Raw genomic sequence first — 16,331 nt, 5'->3', positions numbered from 1 at the left:
CTGATTTAGTTTTTGTGAGACTCTGGTTCACTGATTGAGACCATTTGCTTTGTGATGAGTTCATCTGTTTAAAAGATGAAGAGCTGAACGTCCTCCAGATGGTTTTCAGGTCTCAGAGGACTGTCTGTCTCCTGTACCTCAATGTCCCCCCTAACTCCTGAGGGGCTTAGAGGACAGTCTGGCTCCTGAGGGGGTCAGAGGACAATGTCCCTCATTGATAAATATCCACTTGGACAGTCCGGTACATTTAGTTCATTTGAAAAAAAATTCACTTGTATTTATTTTGAAAGTGCATGTAACGATCGAATTGTAAAATATAATGGTATCAAAGGATCATATTGTTCATAAGGTACATGTATTTGTTTTAACAGTTATAAAAACGAGGGAGACACACGCACGCACACGCACACACAATGAAGATGATTTACTGAAGGTGTTGACGCACTTCCGGGATGATCCACCTGACGAGCACAAGACGAGACGTCACCAGGTGACACGAGTCCAGATCTGACTACAGACTGTCTGTATGCAGATGAAACTACAGACTGTTTATATGTAGATGAAACTACAGACTGTCTGTATGCAGATGAAACTACAGACTGTTTATATGTAGATGAAACTACAGACTGTCTGTAGTTAGATTTAACCGCGGACTGTAGAAGCTGAACGAGCGACAGAAGCGTTCCTCCTCCTCTTCCTCCTCCTCTTCCTCGCTCAGGTGTTTAAAGTCTCATGGATTCTGCAGGTGAGACGAGCTCCGTCAATCCAACACGATTCTTCGGATTCTATCAAAACCAGCACAAGGTTTTTCTCCAGCTCAGTTTTGGATCAAACAAAAATCAATATTCACATCCTGACTTTCTGTTAACTTGTAAAAAGTCTATTTAATCGTTGAACCTGTCAAATCCCGTTCATCTTGATTATTAATCAATTAATTAGAATGAAACTTTAAACATTCATGTTTTACGTTAAACACTGAATGTTTGTTTCAGGACTTGAAACAACAATGATTATATATTTCAAAGAAACGAAAGAAAGTATGAATAAATGAGTAACATTAAATAAATATAGAAATATAGAATTGAAATCTAAAAATGCAATATTGATTAAATAAATAAAATTGTCTACATATACTTAAAACAATCCAATTTCTATCAACTTTAACACTTCATGTCAATGTGTAAGTGCAAATTATCCATAATAGAAAACATTGAAACAGATTGACAGGTGACTTTCTAATGCATTTTTTATTTTTATTTCTTTCTATATATGTTATAATTGAATTTGTCTTTATTGTGTTTCTTTAAATTGTCTTTATCCTGTTTTATCTTTCTTGTGGAACATTTATCCAAATTCCTTCTCTTTTACTTTTGTTTAATTCTTTTCTGACCTGCGAGGGAAATGACCTTCATGTTCATACCTCAGTGTTTTACTGAGGAAACACAAACAAGCACTGATTCCCACTGACGAGTCACTTCATGGACTTTGGACACATTTCATTTTCAGAATTCTTTCATGTGCAAAAGCATAAAAGGATGAATGATTGAATAAATAGCTGTTGTAACAAATGAGTTCTAGTGAGTTCAGTTCCTGGTTAATCTTCTGGACCTGTTTCCTGTGGGTCAGGTGGTCAGCGTGGGCGTGACGCTCCGAGGCGTTCCCCTCTCGACATCATCATGAGTCAGATACGCCGGAAGCGCACGGCCTCCGACAGGAAGCCACTGGGACGCTTCCTGTCCCGGACGTCGGAGCGGACGGGGGGGATTCCTGAGGACGGGGAGTCGGGGGGGCGGGAGGAGAGAGCACCGAGCTCAGGTGGGTTTTCCTTTTCCTCGTGGTGAGACTGTCAGAGCACAGATCGGCTGGAAGAGATCTTCTACTAAGTCCAAGCATTTGTTTTATATGAACCTGAACATATATTTGTGTGTCTGTGTGTGTGTGTGTGTGTGTCAGGTGCAGCAGAGGACGAGCCAGACGTCAGCTGGGGTCGAGTGTGTGTTTTCCTGCAGAGGCTCGGGAAGAAGGCCGACAGCAGGAGCCTCAGTCTGGCTCACTGTGATGTGACCGCTACAGACCTGCTGGAGCTAGGTACACACACACACAGACACACACACACACACACTCACAAACAGACACACACACACGTCGACTCGAGGCCTCAGTGTGCGTTTAGAGCTGCAACGTCCCTGGTTCACTTTGACCTGAGTTGCATGAATCATTGTTTTAAAAGCATCAAAGGCACTTGAACAACTTTAGTTAGTTTCACGAGACTAAAGGTTCAGAGGAGGTGAGAGGAATGAAACGTGCTGCTCCAGGATCAGTTCAGGTCCTGTGATGGTTTCTCACGTGTTCCCTCCTCAGCCACGTTGCTCCAGTTCCTGCCTCAGCTGGAGGAGATGGACGTTTCCTGGAACGAGCTGATTGGTGGAAGTCTGCAGGCGCTGACCTCTCACCTCCATCTTGTGGGCGGGGCCAGGACGCTGAGGCTGTGCGGCTGCAGGCTGAACGCTGATGATGTCACTGCACTGGGTGGGACATGTTGATGGTTTCCTCTCAGGTTCTCCTGTGTCTCTCAGATTGATGTGAAACCCGAGAGCAGCTTTAACTTGAGGTTCTGCAGGTGAAGCCCTCAGCTGCGTCCCACACCTGGAGATCCTGGATCTGTCCTGGAACGGAGGGGTGGGAGGCGGAGGGTTGCAAGGCCTCCTGGGTAAAGTTCCCCCCCAACTGAGGGAGCTCCGCCTGGTTTCCTGTCAGCTCTCTGCAGCTGATGCTTCGGCTCTGGGTGATAAACCAAACTCCATTAACACATTTATAAGATAGACCGATTAACCTCGGTGTCAAAAAGACATTTCCCATGATGCCCTGAGGCACAGCCTTGATGCTCTCTGTGTGTTGTCTGTCCTCAGGGGGGGTTCTGTCCTCTCTGAACAGACTCTCGGTGCTGGACGTCTCCTGTAACCCTCGTCTCTCGCAGGACGGGGGCGGCGGCTTCAGCGACCTGGCCGCCGCCCTCTGCCACGCCCCCTCCCTCACCACACTTGGACTGCAGGCCTGTGGTCTGTCCCCCAGCTGCCTGGACGCTCTGGGTAGGACATCTTCTCTCGGTGTGTCCTGTCATCAGAGTGTATTTGAGCTGATGACATGTCGCCCCCTCTGTCCTGCAGGTGGTTCGCTCCGCCACCTCCCCTCAGTGCGAGAGATGGACCTGTCCTGTAACAAGGGACTCTCTGGAGGACTGCACCACCTCAGCGTCCACCTGGCTCACCTCCCACGCCTGGAGAGCCTGGACCTCCACCTGTGCTGTCTCACACACACTGACCTGGAGGCCCTCAGTACGTTGGTGTGTGTGTGTGTGTGTGTGTGTGTGTGCACGAGCAGCAGTCATGTGACCCCTTGTTTTCAGTCCAGGTGCTTCCCTCTCTGACGGCGCTCACAGAGCTCAACGTGTCGTCCAATCAGGAGGCAGGGGCGGTCCTTCACGCTCTGGTCTCCGCCCTCCCTCTGACGCAGATGAAGCGTCTGCCGCTGAACAGCTGCCGCCTCAGTGAGGAGTCCTTCACCGCTCTGGGTACAAATACACTACTGATACTACGATTACTACCAGTACTCCTCCTAGTACTGCTGCCGTGGTAGAGCAGCTACTTCAGTCGGGCAGCTGCAGTTCTTCAGAACTCGGCTGCTCTGGCTGCTCTGGCTGCTCTGGCTGCTCTGGCTGCTCTGGCTCACGGCTCTTTTCGTTCATGGTTGAATTGTCTCCTGTTTGTGGCTCCAGGGTGAACGTGTGTAGTTGTTCTGACCTGGAGGAGTTGTGTGTGTGTGTGTCTCAGCTCTGGCTGTGCCCTTCCTCCACACTGTGGATGTGTCCTGGTGCAAAGCGGTGGGCGGTCGCGTTGCTCTGCTTCTGGACGCTCTGCAGCCGGCGCTCGTCCAGGAGCTTCGTCTCAGCAGCTGTGAGCTCTCCACCGAGGACCTGGTGCACTTAGGTAAACGTCCAACATGGACAGTAGCTGTTTGTGTTCAGGTGCTTCCATATTTCAGAATGAAGCTAAGTGTCCTGAGGTGTTGGTGGAGGGAGAGAACCTCCCCCCCCCAGGATCCAGTGCAGTATGAGAGTAAACGTTCTGACTTCTTCACCCTGGTGACCTGTGAGTGATGATCTCCCTAACCCCCCCCCCCCCGTGTGTCTGGTGCAGCCGTGGTCTGCAGACGTGGTTGTATGTCGTCTCTACTGGTTCTGGATCTGTCCTACAACGGTTCGGTGGGCGCCGCCGGCTGGTCCGCCCTGTTTGAGGCCGGAGGCCTGGGCTCGCTGGAGGACGTCGACCTCAGCCTGCGACCTTCGACCTCGGCCTCCTGCTCGGCCTGGCTGCCGGCGCTGCTCTGTGCTCTGCCTCGCCTGCCGGCGCTGACCCGGCTGGCCATGCAGCGCTGGACCATGAGCTCCCGGGAGCGACAGCAGCTGAGCCACAGCGCCAGGAAACGGAACGTCCTGCTGGAGCTGGATCCAGAATCTAAAGACGCAGCTTCATCAGGTCCGACGACCAATCAGGAGAGTCCAGAGGAGTAGGCACCTGGTAGAGAATGTTAATCTGACGTCAGTTATCAAACCTGGAAGATTCAACAGAGCATTAAAATAAATATCGTAAATATAAACTAACTTTGTGATCCCAACAGATTTATTCTCACAACACAGAGAAATGTGGATCTGATGCTTTTGTCGTCTCAGGTCTGGAAAATACTACAAATCATTTTCAGGTGTTTTTCATTTAGAAACTTTTTAGAAACTTTCTGAGCAAATTTAGAATCCACAGCTTCGGCTGAACCGACAGATACAGAGACTACAAATCAAAGTATTGGTCAAATGTTTCATTGACAAGAAGTCGTCCTTAAAGTACTGAGTTAGTATTTAGTTATTACAGCTGCAGAATAAGAACCGGGTGGAGAACATGTCATTGGTTCATCCAGTTCAACACATATGATTTTAGGTCAGGATCATGTTTGATTGACAGTCGGTGCTGAAGTTCATAGATGAAGTTATAGATACTTAAATTGTTTCACTTTTAGCACAATGTACTTTTACAAGTTGAATCTGTGCATTAAAGATTAAACTGTAAACATGAAGCTGGAATAAAGGTTTTCATATTTGATAAAGAATTTAGTTTAATGTTTAGAAGATTATCCAACTAATCTATATCGCTGCTAATGTTTAGAAATGAACCCGAACCTTTGACATTTGACAGTGAAAGTGTGAAAACACATTCTGAAGATGAGAATTATAACGATAACTTCTCCATAAGCGTCATCATTCTGGGTATTTTCACATCCATGACCCACAGGATTTTATATAAGTTTAAAATGATATATCAATACTTGACAAATCTGTCCAAGTGAACTTTTCAATTATTAAGAAACTTTTCTTGTTACTTTTCTCCTTTGTTAAATATATATTATTGACATAATATGTTTGTTTGTTTTAACTTTTAATTTCTGGTTATTTCAGTTCGTGGTTATCGACTCACTCTGACAATCATTTCTCTTAAACGTGCGTTTTCATTTTTATCAGCTTTTCCCCTGAAAGATTGTATTTGAAAGTTTCTGATGTAAGTTAATATTCAGTTACAGTTAAAACATTTCAAGCACCTTTGCAGCATCAGTTTGTTTTTACTTTTATACTGAAATCAAAGTTAAAGTATTTTGTTTCCATGAAGATGAGAATTTGAATGAAGACAGGATTCAGAAACCCACAGTAATAATAAAAGTATATAAGCAAAGTTTAGTAAAACTGCAATAAATTCAATAATTAACAAGCCTCATTTTTTGTCACATCCACTGAGACAAACACTTTGTTTTATTTTCCTTGTTCAGCTTTGATACAGTAGTGAAGTTGGGACTTTCTGTACAAGTGATGCAGACGTTTGATCCAAAAATAAAATAAAACCATGAAACAAACAAACAGCTAAATTCAAGTTGACAGAAAATCTTTGACGTATTTTTTTAAACTTGAAGCACAAACATTTTTTCTAAAACCTGAAACAGTTGCTTTAAAAAGCAAACGCTAACTTAAGGAAAGGACACTGAAGCAAAAAGGTTGGTTTGCATTAACAGAGCAGTGGTCACATGTCAAACACCTACAGGTGACGAGGGGTCAATAGAATAATTACTAAGCTCCTAACTACAGACATATCTATGAAAACAATGTCTGTTCCCTTACACATCAACATTTAGATCGGATTAAAATCTTGTGTTAGTAGCTCATCTGGAGCTGAGCTGTAAAATGAAAGAAGCTCCAGACGCACGTCTCTGTCCAGGAAGACGTTGAATCTGTTTCTCATGAAGTCTTAAACTCATGGATCTCTGCAGGGACGTCACATGACACGGGTCTAACGAGGAGGGATTCAGATTGTGAAGAACATTTCCACCTCTTAGCAGATTGTACTGATTTAACTCAAGAACCTTAAACTGTGACAGATGCACAGACTAGATTCTGAAATTATCCCGACCTCTGAACTCTGGGTGATCTTTCACAAAGTTCTAAAATCTGTAAAGCTCTTAAATCAAAATGAGCGAATAGAAGACATGACCAGAAGACTCCTGCTGCTTGCAGACACAGACTGAACTCTGGGTAATCTCCTGAAATGATCCAGAGGGGCATGTACGTCTGGAAGCGTGGCTGAGTTGAAATGAGTTTAGGGAGAGATGTGAGGAGGTCACCTACGTTCGAAGAGAAACTGGGATTTAATGGAAAGACAATAACCTGCAGATTCCTGGAGATGTTTTGTTCAGACAGATAATTCTGCCCTCATGTTCCAATCTGTGAAAACTGCTCCAGGATCTAGACGTGGAGTTCCATCGCTTTCTTTTGGATTTCCTGTTTTAATTGACGATGTGACTTTTCCTCCTGGTGGAAATGAGACTCAAGAGAACAGCTTTCCTCTTCTTCACAGCTCAGGTCTCACGTGTGTAGCTTGTGCCAACGTTTTAAAAAGTAATACAGATAAATTAAACTGAGACGTGAAGTTGCCGCTTGACGCCGTCAGATGATCAGACGATGTTTATCCAGATTAATTAAACCACTTTATTATAAATCTGCTCTAATCCGACACTGAACCAGGAAACTCCGCCCACACCTGCAGCTCAGGAAGTTGAACGTAGACCAGGATTAACACGAAGTTTGTTTGAAACAGATTTAATTTTTACATCCTGATCGTTTTTCTGGATTCTATCATGTTCCAAAATCCCAGTTTCCTTTCAAGTTAGATTTGTTTCCTGACCGAGACGAGACGATGAACAAAACTATAAAATAAGACCCGAGTTGTTAAACCCACTTTTCTCCTTCACTCCCCTATGATCCAGCCGGTTGAAGCCGGTTTGATATAACACTGAACTGGAGCCCGGACACAGACGCTTGGTGTTAAAAAGAGAAACGTTCCCTCAGTGAGCTCCGACCGGGCCTCACTGCTGGGGGGGGGTGTTCTCAGTGTCCACCGTCCTGATGATGACGATCTGCTCCAGACTCTGGGCGGGGGAGGGTGGGGGCCGCAGCTGCTCCACCAGAGCGTGGAGGGTGTCCGAGTTGATGGTCTGCTCCTGGTCGGCGTCGAAGGTCACCTGGTCGGAGGCGCTGGCGATGGGGAGGTCGGCCGGCTCCGCCTTCAAGCTCTGGATGATGTCGTCCGACTCGGTGGTGCCGGGGGCCTCTGTGGGGGGAGGCGGGGCTTTGGGGCTGGGGGTGGGGGGCTCAGGGTTGGTCGGCTCTCCTTCAGATATGGACGCCAAGCTTTTGTTCTCCTGGGAGAGTTTGTTCTGGACGAAGGCCATCGGGTGACTGGAGGCCAGGAGGACGACTGCTCAGACACACACAGTAACACAAAGGAACACAAAGTGAGAAGAGGAGCCTGACACAACCTGTTCTTTGTGTAACTCATGACATGAAGACACTGAGATACAGAAGGTGTCGCTCAGATTAAGATCACAGCACGAGGATCCGTCTGCTTTGTGTCTTGTGTTAAACACTGAATCAACTTCATTGTGGGTCAGAAACACACAAAGCCCATTGGCTCACCAGCTCTGGCTCTCTCCTTGTGTTGCCGCACTTCATCAGCGTGAGCCTTCTCCTGGTGCTTGATCATGTTCTTCACGCTGGCAAACCGGTTTCCACACAGAAGACACTGCACGCCGCTGCTCCCCTCTGGAAAACACACAAACCTCCTCACTGAATCACACGTTCATCTAACAAACACAAAACTACAAAGTGTGAGTTGTGTGGAAACTCACCCGGGTGATGTCGTCTCATGTGTTTCTTTAAGTCAGAAGACGTGGCAAAGCGGGCGTCACACTTTGGCGTCGGACATTTGTACGGCGTCTCACCTGAAACAGAAACACAACCACACACGTTACAGGACACGTTCAGGAGTAACACAACCGGTGCTGAGCAGTGAGTCCATCGTCTCACCGGTGTGTTTCCTGGCGTGTGAGATGAGGGACGAGGACACGGAGAAGGACATGCCACAGCGGTCACACTGGTACGGCTTCTCTCCCGTGTGGCGGCGCTTGTGATAGGTCAGCGTGCTGGACTGAGCGAAGGCCTGACCACAGATGTCGCACACGTAGGGTTTCTCCCCGCTGTGCAGTCTGCAGGAGACACACAAACACAAAATCACTGTTTCAATCGATCATGTAACTCACAAACACAGGGTTCATACACATTTTGATTTCCATAACTTTTCAATAACTTTAAACCAAGTTTCGATGACCAAAGATTGTGTGAAATCTCGGTGTATACGCGAAAAATGACAAAATTGTGTATTTAAACTAACAATGAGAATTCCAAGGCATAGAGTAAACCTTGAATGACAAACCCAAGTATGCCTGGTTTGTATTTTGAATTATTTAAAACTCAGCGTAACTGAACGACATGAAAATATGAATATAGCAAATTTCCATGACTTTTCCAGGTTTTCCATGACCGTATGAACCCTGCAAATATCAACCAGGTTCAGTTTCTCCAGATTTGAGGGTTTTCTGCTAGAACATCACAAAACTGATGTGTTGGTGTTTTGAACGATGAGCTGAACAGAAGCAGACATTTTAAATCCCTGGTGGCAGAGAACAGACATTTCCTGTGATTGTCTGGACTCGAGAACAGAGAAGGTTCATCGTCTCAAGTGAGAAGCCTCTGAGTCAGGGAGCACTGCCTCTCCAGACTCCTCCTCTGTGTGTGTGTCTGTGTGTGAACCTGCAGCTCTGGTACCTGATGTGGATCTTGTAGTTGGACGACGTGGCGAACTTGAAGCCGCAGCGCTCGCAGGTGAACGGCTTCTCCTCCCCGTGGTGCATCCGGCGATGAGCCACCAGCTGACACTTCTGAGCAAAGCACTTGTCACATTCAGAGCAGTTGAACGGCTTCTCACCTGCACCACACAAAGAGAGGGGGGGGGGGGGGGGGGTTAGTCACAAGAACAACAGCCGCCGCTTGTGTGTGTTTTGTGTTTGGGACACAATGGTGTCACAGTTGAGTTCATGCAGACCCACTGTTGCTTTGTGTATTGAGCGTGCAGCAGGAACAATGGCAGCTGTTTACTGGTTCTCCACGTCGGGGCAGCACAGTTAACCTCTAACTATCTTCTGTGGCATGTGACAGGTCACTGATGGGGAGTTTACTGCCACCTGCTGGCCCGGCAGGTAGAGAGAGCTTGTAAAACATAAAGTCGTGTGGACGGGGATTCATTTAAAAAAATATCTGGAGCTGTTTATTAGTTTAATTTCAGATTTCTTCAGTTTCCAGATCCACTGACTTGAAATGTGTCTGTTAAACAAATCAGTTTCCAATGACATGAGTCAAACAGGAAGTGGTCACATGATGGGAAGACACCAGAGGATTGTTTGACAAATCTTTCAACTGAGATGATTAATTATTAAAATAGTCCCTGATCATTTAAAGGATAAGTCCTGTGAGCTGTGACGGACAGTTCTCCCACTGATGATCCTGGAGAGAATCATTTCCTGACCTGCTCAGTGAGATGTTGTGTTGGCTCTCACCTGTGTGGATGCGCAGGTGGGTCTTCAGCTGTGTGGCCTGTCTGAACTTCTTGGAGCAGAAGATGCAGACGAAGGGCTTCAGGCCCTTGTGGATCTTCTCGTGCCGGTGCAGGCTGCTGGCGTCTTTGAACAGTTTGTTGCACTCGGTGCACGACAGCATCATCTCGTCTGTTTCTGACGGATCCTGATCCCCGAGCTCACCTTCCTCATCACCAAAGTCATCATTGTCATCATCAGCTCCCAGCGAGCCACTCTCCTCTTCATCATCCTCCTCCTCCTCCTCCTCTTCCTCCTCCTCCACCTTCACAACCCTCCTCCTGCCGCGGCCCCTGCCCCTCCCTCTGCCCCGCCCCCTCCCGCGGCCCCGCCCCTCGCCGCTGCTCAGTCGAGGCTTCTTGGTCGGACACTCCTCGTCCTGTGAGGGGCTCCAGTCCGCGGACATGTCTCCAAAGTCCTTCACACTCGTGTCAGAATCTTCCATAGACGCATCTTCTCTTGAAGAAACTCCTCTTCCTCTCCCCCTCCCACGTCCCCTTCCTCTTCCTCTCCCCCTCCCCCGGCCTCTCCCTCTGTAGCTCTGGGTTTTGGGGGCTCCATCAGCCGAGCTGCTGGCCTCCGTCTGCTCTCCACTGAGGCGCTTGGGGCGTCCTCTCTTCCGGCCCTGTCCACGTCCCGCGGCCTTGGGAGTGTACTCTTCATCACTTTTGTTTCTCTCTTCCTCGTCCAAATGTTTTGCCTCCTCATCCGGCTCTTTGCCGTTCTTCCCCGCCTCATCCCACCCCCCTGTAGTGGAGACGATTGACAGGGGAACTGGGGAGCTGGGGCTTCCAGGAGAGCCTGGACTGGGAGGAGAGAGACCAGTTTCTTTATCTGCCTCTGATTGGGACGTTTCGCCCAGCTCGGACCAGTTGGGCGTTTCCTCCAGATACTTTATGGCCTCGGGCATTCCCAGGAAGCCAGCAGCTTGTCTCACGGCTGCTTGTCTGGTGCTGAAACCACAGGAAACACTTTGTTCAGTAAACGAGCTGAAGAACATCAAGATTCATCTGAACTCTCGTTAAAATGACATCACAGCTCAGATTCCAACGAGCTCTACCTGCTGAGGTTCATCTGTCCAGTGTAGATAAACTCCAACAGCTTCTCCAGCGCGTAGCGGCTGACCTTGTCAGGGTCCAAGGTCGTGACATCTTGACCTTTGGCAGCCTGGGAGGAGAAGTACTTGCTGAACGCAGCCAGGATGTTGCGGTGAGCTCTGAACTCCACTTCTCTCACCATGATGGTGATGTCACACAGGAAGTCCATCTCCCGCTGCTGGTGAAGACGCTGCAGGAGCAGCTTCCCGTGGCCGGTGACATGAGTCATCGCTGCTGCTGGACAACAACAGAGAAAGTCAACACACGTTGTGTGTGTCCTCTACACATTTAAATACAAAACACTGCTTTGTTTCAATAGGAAACACCTCGTTATGAATTCACCACAGTTCAATATTAGGTTTTGTTTTATTTAACAAAGACAAAGAGTAAATTGAGAAACTCAGACGAGCCACTTTTTGAATTCATGCTTGAACAAAGATTAGAATGATTCATGAATCTGCTTCATGTCTTCATGGCTGTGGGGGTGTTTCAGTGCTGACGTCACTGACTCGTTTCTACCTGAGTGTTCAGACCTGACAGTTTGTTTACATCACACACGTGGTGTTAAAAACTAATAACACAAAAACAAAAACTAATAACACAACCGAAACCGGATATTTAGATGAAATCTGAATCAAACATAAAGCTGGGATGTGAAAACTTATAAAGATGGAGATGAACTCACTCTCAGTGGAGTAAGTGATCCTGAGAATGTGTGCCCCAGCTTCCGGCTCTCTGGTGAAGTGGTTCTGTTGGGAATCGAACACACACAGGGAGGGAGGGGGGGGGGTGAGAACAGGGACAGTCTGATTGAATATTCACCAGGAAACAAACATCAGTGACGAACACGAACCACTCGATCCCGACGAGGCTTCGCACGAGCGGCGGTTTTGGAAAATAAAAGCTCCCGCTCGCTTCCTGACCAGGCCCCGCCGAGCGGCTAATGCTAACCGGGTTAGCTCGCCCGGGTCAGCCCGGCTCCTGCTGGAGGCGGGGGGCTCCCGGAGGGGTACCGGGCACTACGAGGAGCCCCGGAGCCGCATGAGGAGCAGGCACAGCCCCGAAGAGTCCACCGGGAGCAGCCGGTCGCTGCGGCGGAAGCTAACCGTGTCCGCGGTGCTGAGAAGCGCGGAAAACCGTGTGCTCTTATTTCGAAGGTTCGACGCTTTGTGCCGGCGGGGTCGAGCCAAGTTGGCACAAGATGGTGGAAACGTGTATTTCACACGCGAGCAGCGCGAACGCGTCACTTTCCGGCTAGAAGCGAAGAAATAAATTCACCGGTTCGATTCCGAGCGACGTAAATAAAAGAAGAAAAGTACCTGCGGACATCCGCTGCTGCCATTAGCCGTGACGTCACGGCTCTCGCGAGAGGTCGTGCGAAGAGGAGCTCAAGATGAACACCGCCCTTCCGGGACGGAGCACCGCCCGCCGGGGGGGAACCATCACAGAAAACACACGCACACAGAAAACACACGCACACAGAAAACACACGCGCAGATGAAGAAATCAACTTCATCGGTTCGACAACTGCAGAAAGTCACAACTCGTGTGGAGACAGAAACACGCTGCAAATAGCGAAAGCCACAACACAGCTGTTTCCCGGGAGCCAGAGACGTGAGGAAGCTGCTGGAGGGCGACGCTTTGTGGAGATATTAAAGTCTGCTGCTCCTCAGGGGATGGAACTGTTCATGAACATAGTTTAGAGATATTTTATCATATTTGATTGCTGCCCCTCTTTTCTAAATGAAGTTGTGGTAATAGACGATGCCACCGGGGGCTTCCCACAGACCAGCCCTTCGCTCTCAGCTTTTCATATTCAAAACTCGAGATGAAGTGGCCGGCAGATCAGCCCTTTTATCAGTGTGCACTTTGTTCTCTCCTCTTATTTCTTCATAGTTCTTCATGTATCTTTGCAATGCACGTGTCAGTTGGTGTCTTTGACCGTGACAGAATGATGAGGACAAAGCTGGATCTATTCATCATGACAAAATAGAAAATTCATAAATAAAATTACTTTCATTCGATGTTTGACTTTTTCTTTATCTTATTTTATTCAAGCAGCCTTTCTCCCTGTTTATCTGCATTACTGATTTTCTTAACATCCATAAGAATTTCATATTCGATCCTCTTGTTCACTTGAGCCTTCTCAGAAAATCTGCTGAAGGAATAAGAAATGATATTCATTTAGCTTTTCATTGATTTGTTAACGTGAAGAAAACATCATTGTTACTGGACGATGCTGCAGCGTTGTGTTGACGCAGCAGCTACACAACATTCCTCCCTCTGCTGCTCTTCTCTCAGCAGGAATCTCTGGCTGCTCAGAAGAGTGTTCACACCTGCAGACACACACATACACACACAAACACACACACACTTGTATCTGCAACCTGTGGCTCGTTTTTCTTGCAGGTTGTTGGAGCAAAACTGTCGAACATCAGTGAAATGTGAAACTAAAAACCAGGATTTGTATTATTACATTTTTCTGGCTACATTTCCTGAGCAGAGAAGAGGCCGAGCGTCGGCTTCGTGTTAAAGTGAGAACAGCTGCCTCGTTCTACTCTCAGAGGAAAACTGAACATGCAAATACTGAGCTGATCAAACACAGATCAGACAGAACCGTGAGCAGCTCAGGGTTCACACACCACAGGTCTGTTAGGACTCGACCCTGTAACGTTCTGTGAGACGCCTCTGGATCTCTGCTGCAGCCGTGCTCTGTGTGTGTGGGTGTGGTGGGGGGTGGGGGGGGGGGGGGGGGTTATGAGCAGGAACTCAATGTGTGCAGTGTGCTCGTATAAACAAATGCCTCCAAGCATCTGATACGTTTGTTTGTGTGTGTGTGTGTGTGCATTTGTGTGCGTGTGTTTGTTTGTGTGTGTGTGTGTGTGTGTGTCTGTGTGTGTGTGTGTGGGTGGTTATAAAGACAGTGAGAGGTAACAGCGGCTCATCGGCCTCAGTGGAAGCTGCTGATGAAACATCTCCTGCACAGCTTCCGTTGATCGGAGCTCTTATCGGGTTTAGTTCAAATATTAATGACTTGCCTGTGTACAGTTATAATTATCACTATTATTACCAGGCATGTGTTTATATGAAGGTCAAAGACTCACGATGATATTGGATGGTTTGAGCTGGATTCCTCACATGCAGATATCTATACATTCTTATTTTCTGAAGCTATTTGATGTTTTGTCTTTATTGTTCATGAGAGAAAACTGTGGGTCGAATAAACCAAAACATTTGAAGACATTTTTGGAAATAATAGTAATTTACAGGCATAAATGTTTCTGCTATTCTTTTCTGCAAATGTACACAAATAGTTGGGTCCATATAAAAACATAGAGTAATCCATACTTACTAAATATTTACACTGAGTACTGTAGATTAAAGAATATATTTCTGACTCACAACAAACCCAATAAAACACAAACAAACAATAAATAACATTGAACAGCAAATGAAATAATAATCATCTCAAATCAGATGGAAGTGAATAAAGGCCTTTAAACGTTAAAGTCACTGATCACGACTGGAGGGTCACATGACTTCCAAATACTGAAGGTTTGTGGTGATAGGTCAAACTCTCACCCACACACACACACACACACACACACACACACACACACACACGCACCCACACACACGCACCCACACACACAGGGACACACAAACACACACTCACGCACACGCACACACACTCACACACACACACACAGAGACGCGCGCACACACAAACACACACACACACACACACACACACACACACACACAGACAGATTGATTATGTGTTTCAGCTGATTACAGACATCAGCCTCTCTCTGGTTTTACTTTGTGCATGTGAACGTGTTTGTGTGTTTGTTGGATGTGATATGTAACCAAAACATAATGTTATATTCCAATATGGATATCCATCCATCTATCTATCTATCTATCTAAATATCTATCCGTCCACCCATCTCTCTCTCTCTCTCTCTCTCTCTCTCTCTCTCTAGTAATGAAATAGTGAACTATAAACACAGAAGTAAGGGGCGTGGTTTAGCAATAAACCACAGGTTAAAATCTGCATCAAGTTACAAAGACAAAAACGAGCGTATCCGGAATTGGTTTTATATATTCATTAGTTTAGAAAACTATTGTGACATGTACAAAAGCTAAAGCAAGAATGAAATATCAGGTTGAGCTCTCAGTGAAATGCAAATGGATTAAAAAGAGTTATAGAGAGAATAAAGTAAATAAATAAAATCCGATATAGCAGATGGCAGCCGTCTGGGTCGCTGGGGTTTTACTTTGAAAGTGCTCTAGCAGGAAGTTCTGAGTGACTCACTGCCGCTGGCTTCACGTCTCTGCGGGTTGTGCTGGCCGGCTCCGCGTGCCCGCGCACACTCACCCGCAGCTGCTGCCCGATTCACATCAGGAGGTGAGAAACATCTGTTCTGATCGGCTGGTCACAGCTGTGTGTGTCTGTGTGTGTCTGTGCATGTCTGTGTGTGTGTCGTTGTGTTGATGTTCTGTGAACTTTGTCGTTATGCGTGAACGCGTGATTGGTGTAGAGTTGCGTGTGATTGTCGCAGTGATGGGAACGTGCGGTGGAGCTGCTCAGTGCGTGTTTCAGCTTGTTAAGGCATCCGTGCTCTGCGGTGCTCCGGACCAGGGACAGACCCGGGTCCTGAGGAGCATCTGGACCAGAGTCTGGACCAGGATCAGGTCCAGGATCAGGTCCAGACTCTGGTCCAGATACTCCTCAGGGTCTGGATCCGGTCTTGACCAGGATCAGGATCATTGACTGGATTAGGAACAGGGTCTGTATCAGGACCAGGGTTAGGACCAGGATCAAGGCTAGAATAAGGTCCAGGATCAAGACTAGGGTCAGGACCTGGATCAGTGTCACACCTGTATGGAAACAAAATAAAAGCACTTCCTGTGAACCTGTCAGTTCTTCACAGCTCCTCCACACAAACTCCTCCTCATGGGAGACCTCCAGGTTCCTCCTGGTCCACGTGGAGCTCCTCTCTCCTGAAGGAGTCAGGGTCGTGTTTCAAAGTGACACCGACAGGAAGCAGATCCCAGAGGAGCCAACACTACGAGTTTCAGATGATGGAGAATGTAACGTTTCATTTCTAACAGTAGATCCTTTTATTACACAACCTGGGTCAGAGTGTGTCA

General features: G+C 47.2%; 3 protein-coding genes across 4 annotated transcripts in view; 2 read left to right on the top strand and 1 right to left on the bottom strand.

Moving 5' to 3' along the window:
- Window positions 1-563: 563 nt before the first annotated feature.
- On the top strand, window positions 564-6,926 carry lrrc31 (leucine rich repeat containing 31). The gene is made up of 10 exons (XM_053412271.1): window positions 564-745; window positions 1,627-1,815; window positions 1,954-2,088; window positions 2,362-2,529; window positions 2,621-2,785; window positions 2,910-3,089; window positions 3,168-3,335; window positions 3,407-3,571; window positions 3,831-3,986; window positions 4,197-6,926. The coding sequence occupies exons 1-10, from the start codon at window positions 733-735 to the stop codon at window positions 4,568-4,570; spliced, it is 1,713 nt and encodes a 570-aa protein (XP_053268246.1). The 5' UTR covers window positions 564-732; the 3' UTR covers window positions 4,571-6,926.
- Window positions 6,927-7,054: 128 nt separating this feature from the next.
- On the bottom strand, window positions 7,055-12,568 carry mynn (myoneurin). Of its 2 annotated transcripts, none has more exons than XM_053412274.1 (9): window positions 12,494-12,568; window positions 11,860-11,923; window positions 11,138-11,411; window positions 10,042-11,030; window positions 9,254-9,413; window positions 8,456-8,634; window positions 8,278-8,370; window positions 8,066-8,191; window positions 7,055-7,847 (listed from the first exon to the last, which is right to left on the bottom strand). In XM_053412274.1, exons 3-9 carry the CDS (start codon window positions 11,401-11,403, stop codon window positions 7,456-7,458), a joined length of 2,205 nt encoding a protein of 734 aa, XP_053268249.1. In that variant the 5' UTR covers window positions 11,404-11,411; window positions 11,860-11,923; window positions 12,494-12,568; the 3' UTR covers window positions 7,055-7,455. The 2 variants fall into 2 exon arrangements, with proteins under 2 accessions (XP_053268249.1, XP_053268250.1); XM_053412275.1 differs by having other exon boundaries at window positions 11,138-11,408; window positions 12,494-12,567.
- Window positions 12,569-15,548: 2,980 nt separating this feature from the next.
- The window catches only part of pld1b (phospholipase D1b), a 28,056-nt gene continuing 27,273 nt past the window's right edge, over window positions 15,549-16,331 (top strand). Inside the window, exon 1 of the mRNA XM_053412781.1 lies at window positions 15,549-15,585. The gene's annotated coding sequence lies outside the window, so the exon portion shown is untranslated. The remainder of the gene's footprint in view (window positions 15,586-16,331) is intronic.

This window comes from Pleuronectes platessa, chromosome 20 (assembly GCF_947347685.1).
Source record: "Pleuronectes platessa chromosome 20, fPlePla1.1, whole genome shotgun sequence".
In the NCBI taxonomy this organism is placed as follows: domain Eukaryota; kingdom Metazoa; phylum Chordata; class Actinopteri; order Pleuronectiformes; family Pleuronectidae; genus Pleuronectes; species Pleuronectes platessa.
The sequence above is the reverse complement of the archived record's forward strand: the minus strand, read 5'-3'. Positions and strand labels throughout refer to the sequence as shown.

Coding starts and splice junctions, on each gene's coding strand:
- lrrc31 (XM_053412271.1), top strand. Junction 2,530..2,620: donor TGATGATGTCACTGCACTGG/GTGGGACATGTT, acceptor GAGGTTCTGCAG/GTGAAGCCCTCAGCTGCGTC. Junction 3,987..4,196: donor CGAGGACCTGGTGCACTTAG/GTAAACGTCCAA, acceptor TGTCTGGTGCAG/CCGTGGTCTGCAGACGTGGT.
- mynn (XM_053412274.1), bottom strand. CDS start 11,403: ATGACTCATGTCACCGGCCACGGGAAGCTGCTCCTGCAGCGTCTTCAC. Junction 8,635..9,253: donor AACTACAAGATCCACATCAG/GTACCAGAGCTG, acceptor TGTCTCCTGCAG/ACTGCACAGCGGGGAGAAAC. Junction 8,371..8,455: donor ACACGCCAGGAAACACACCG/GTGAGACGATGG, acceptor TTTCTGTTTCAG/GTGAGACGCCGTACAAATGT.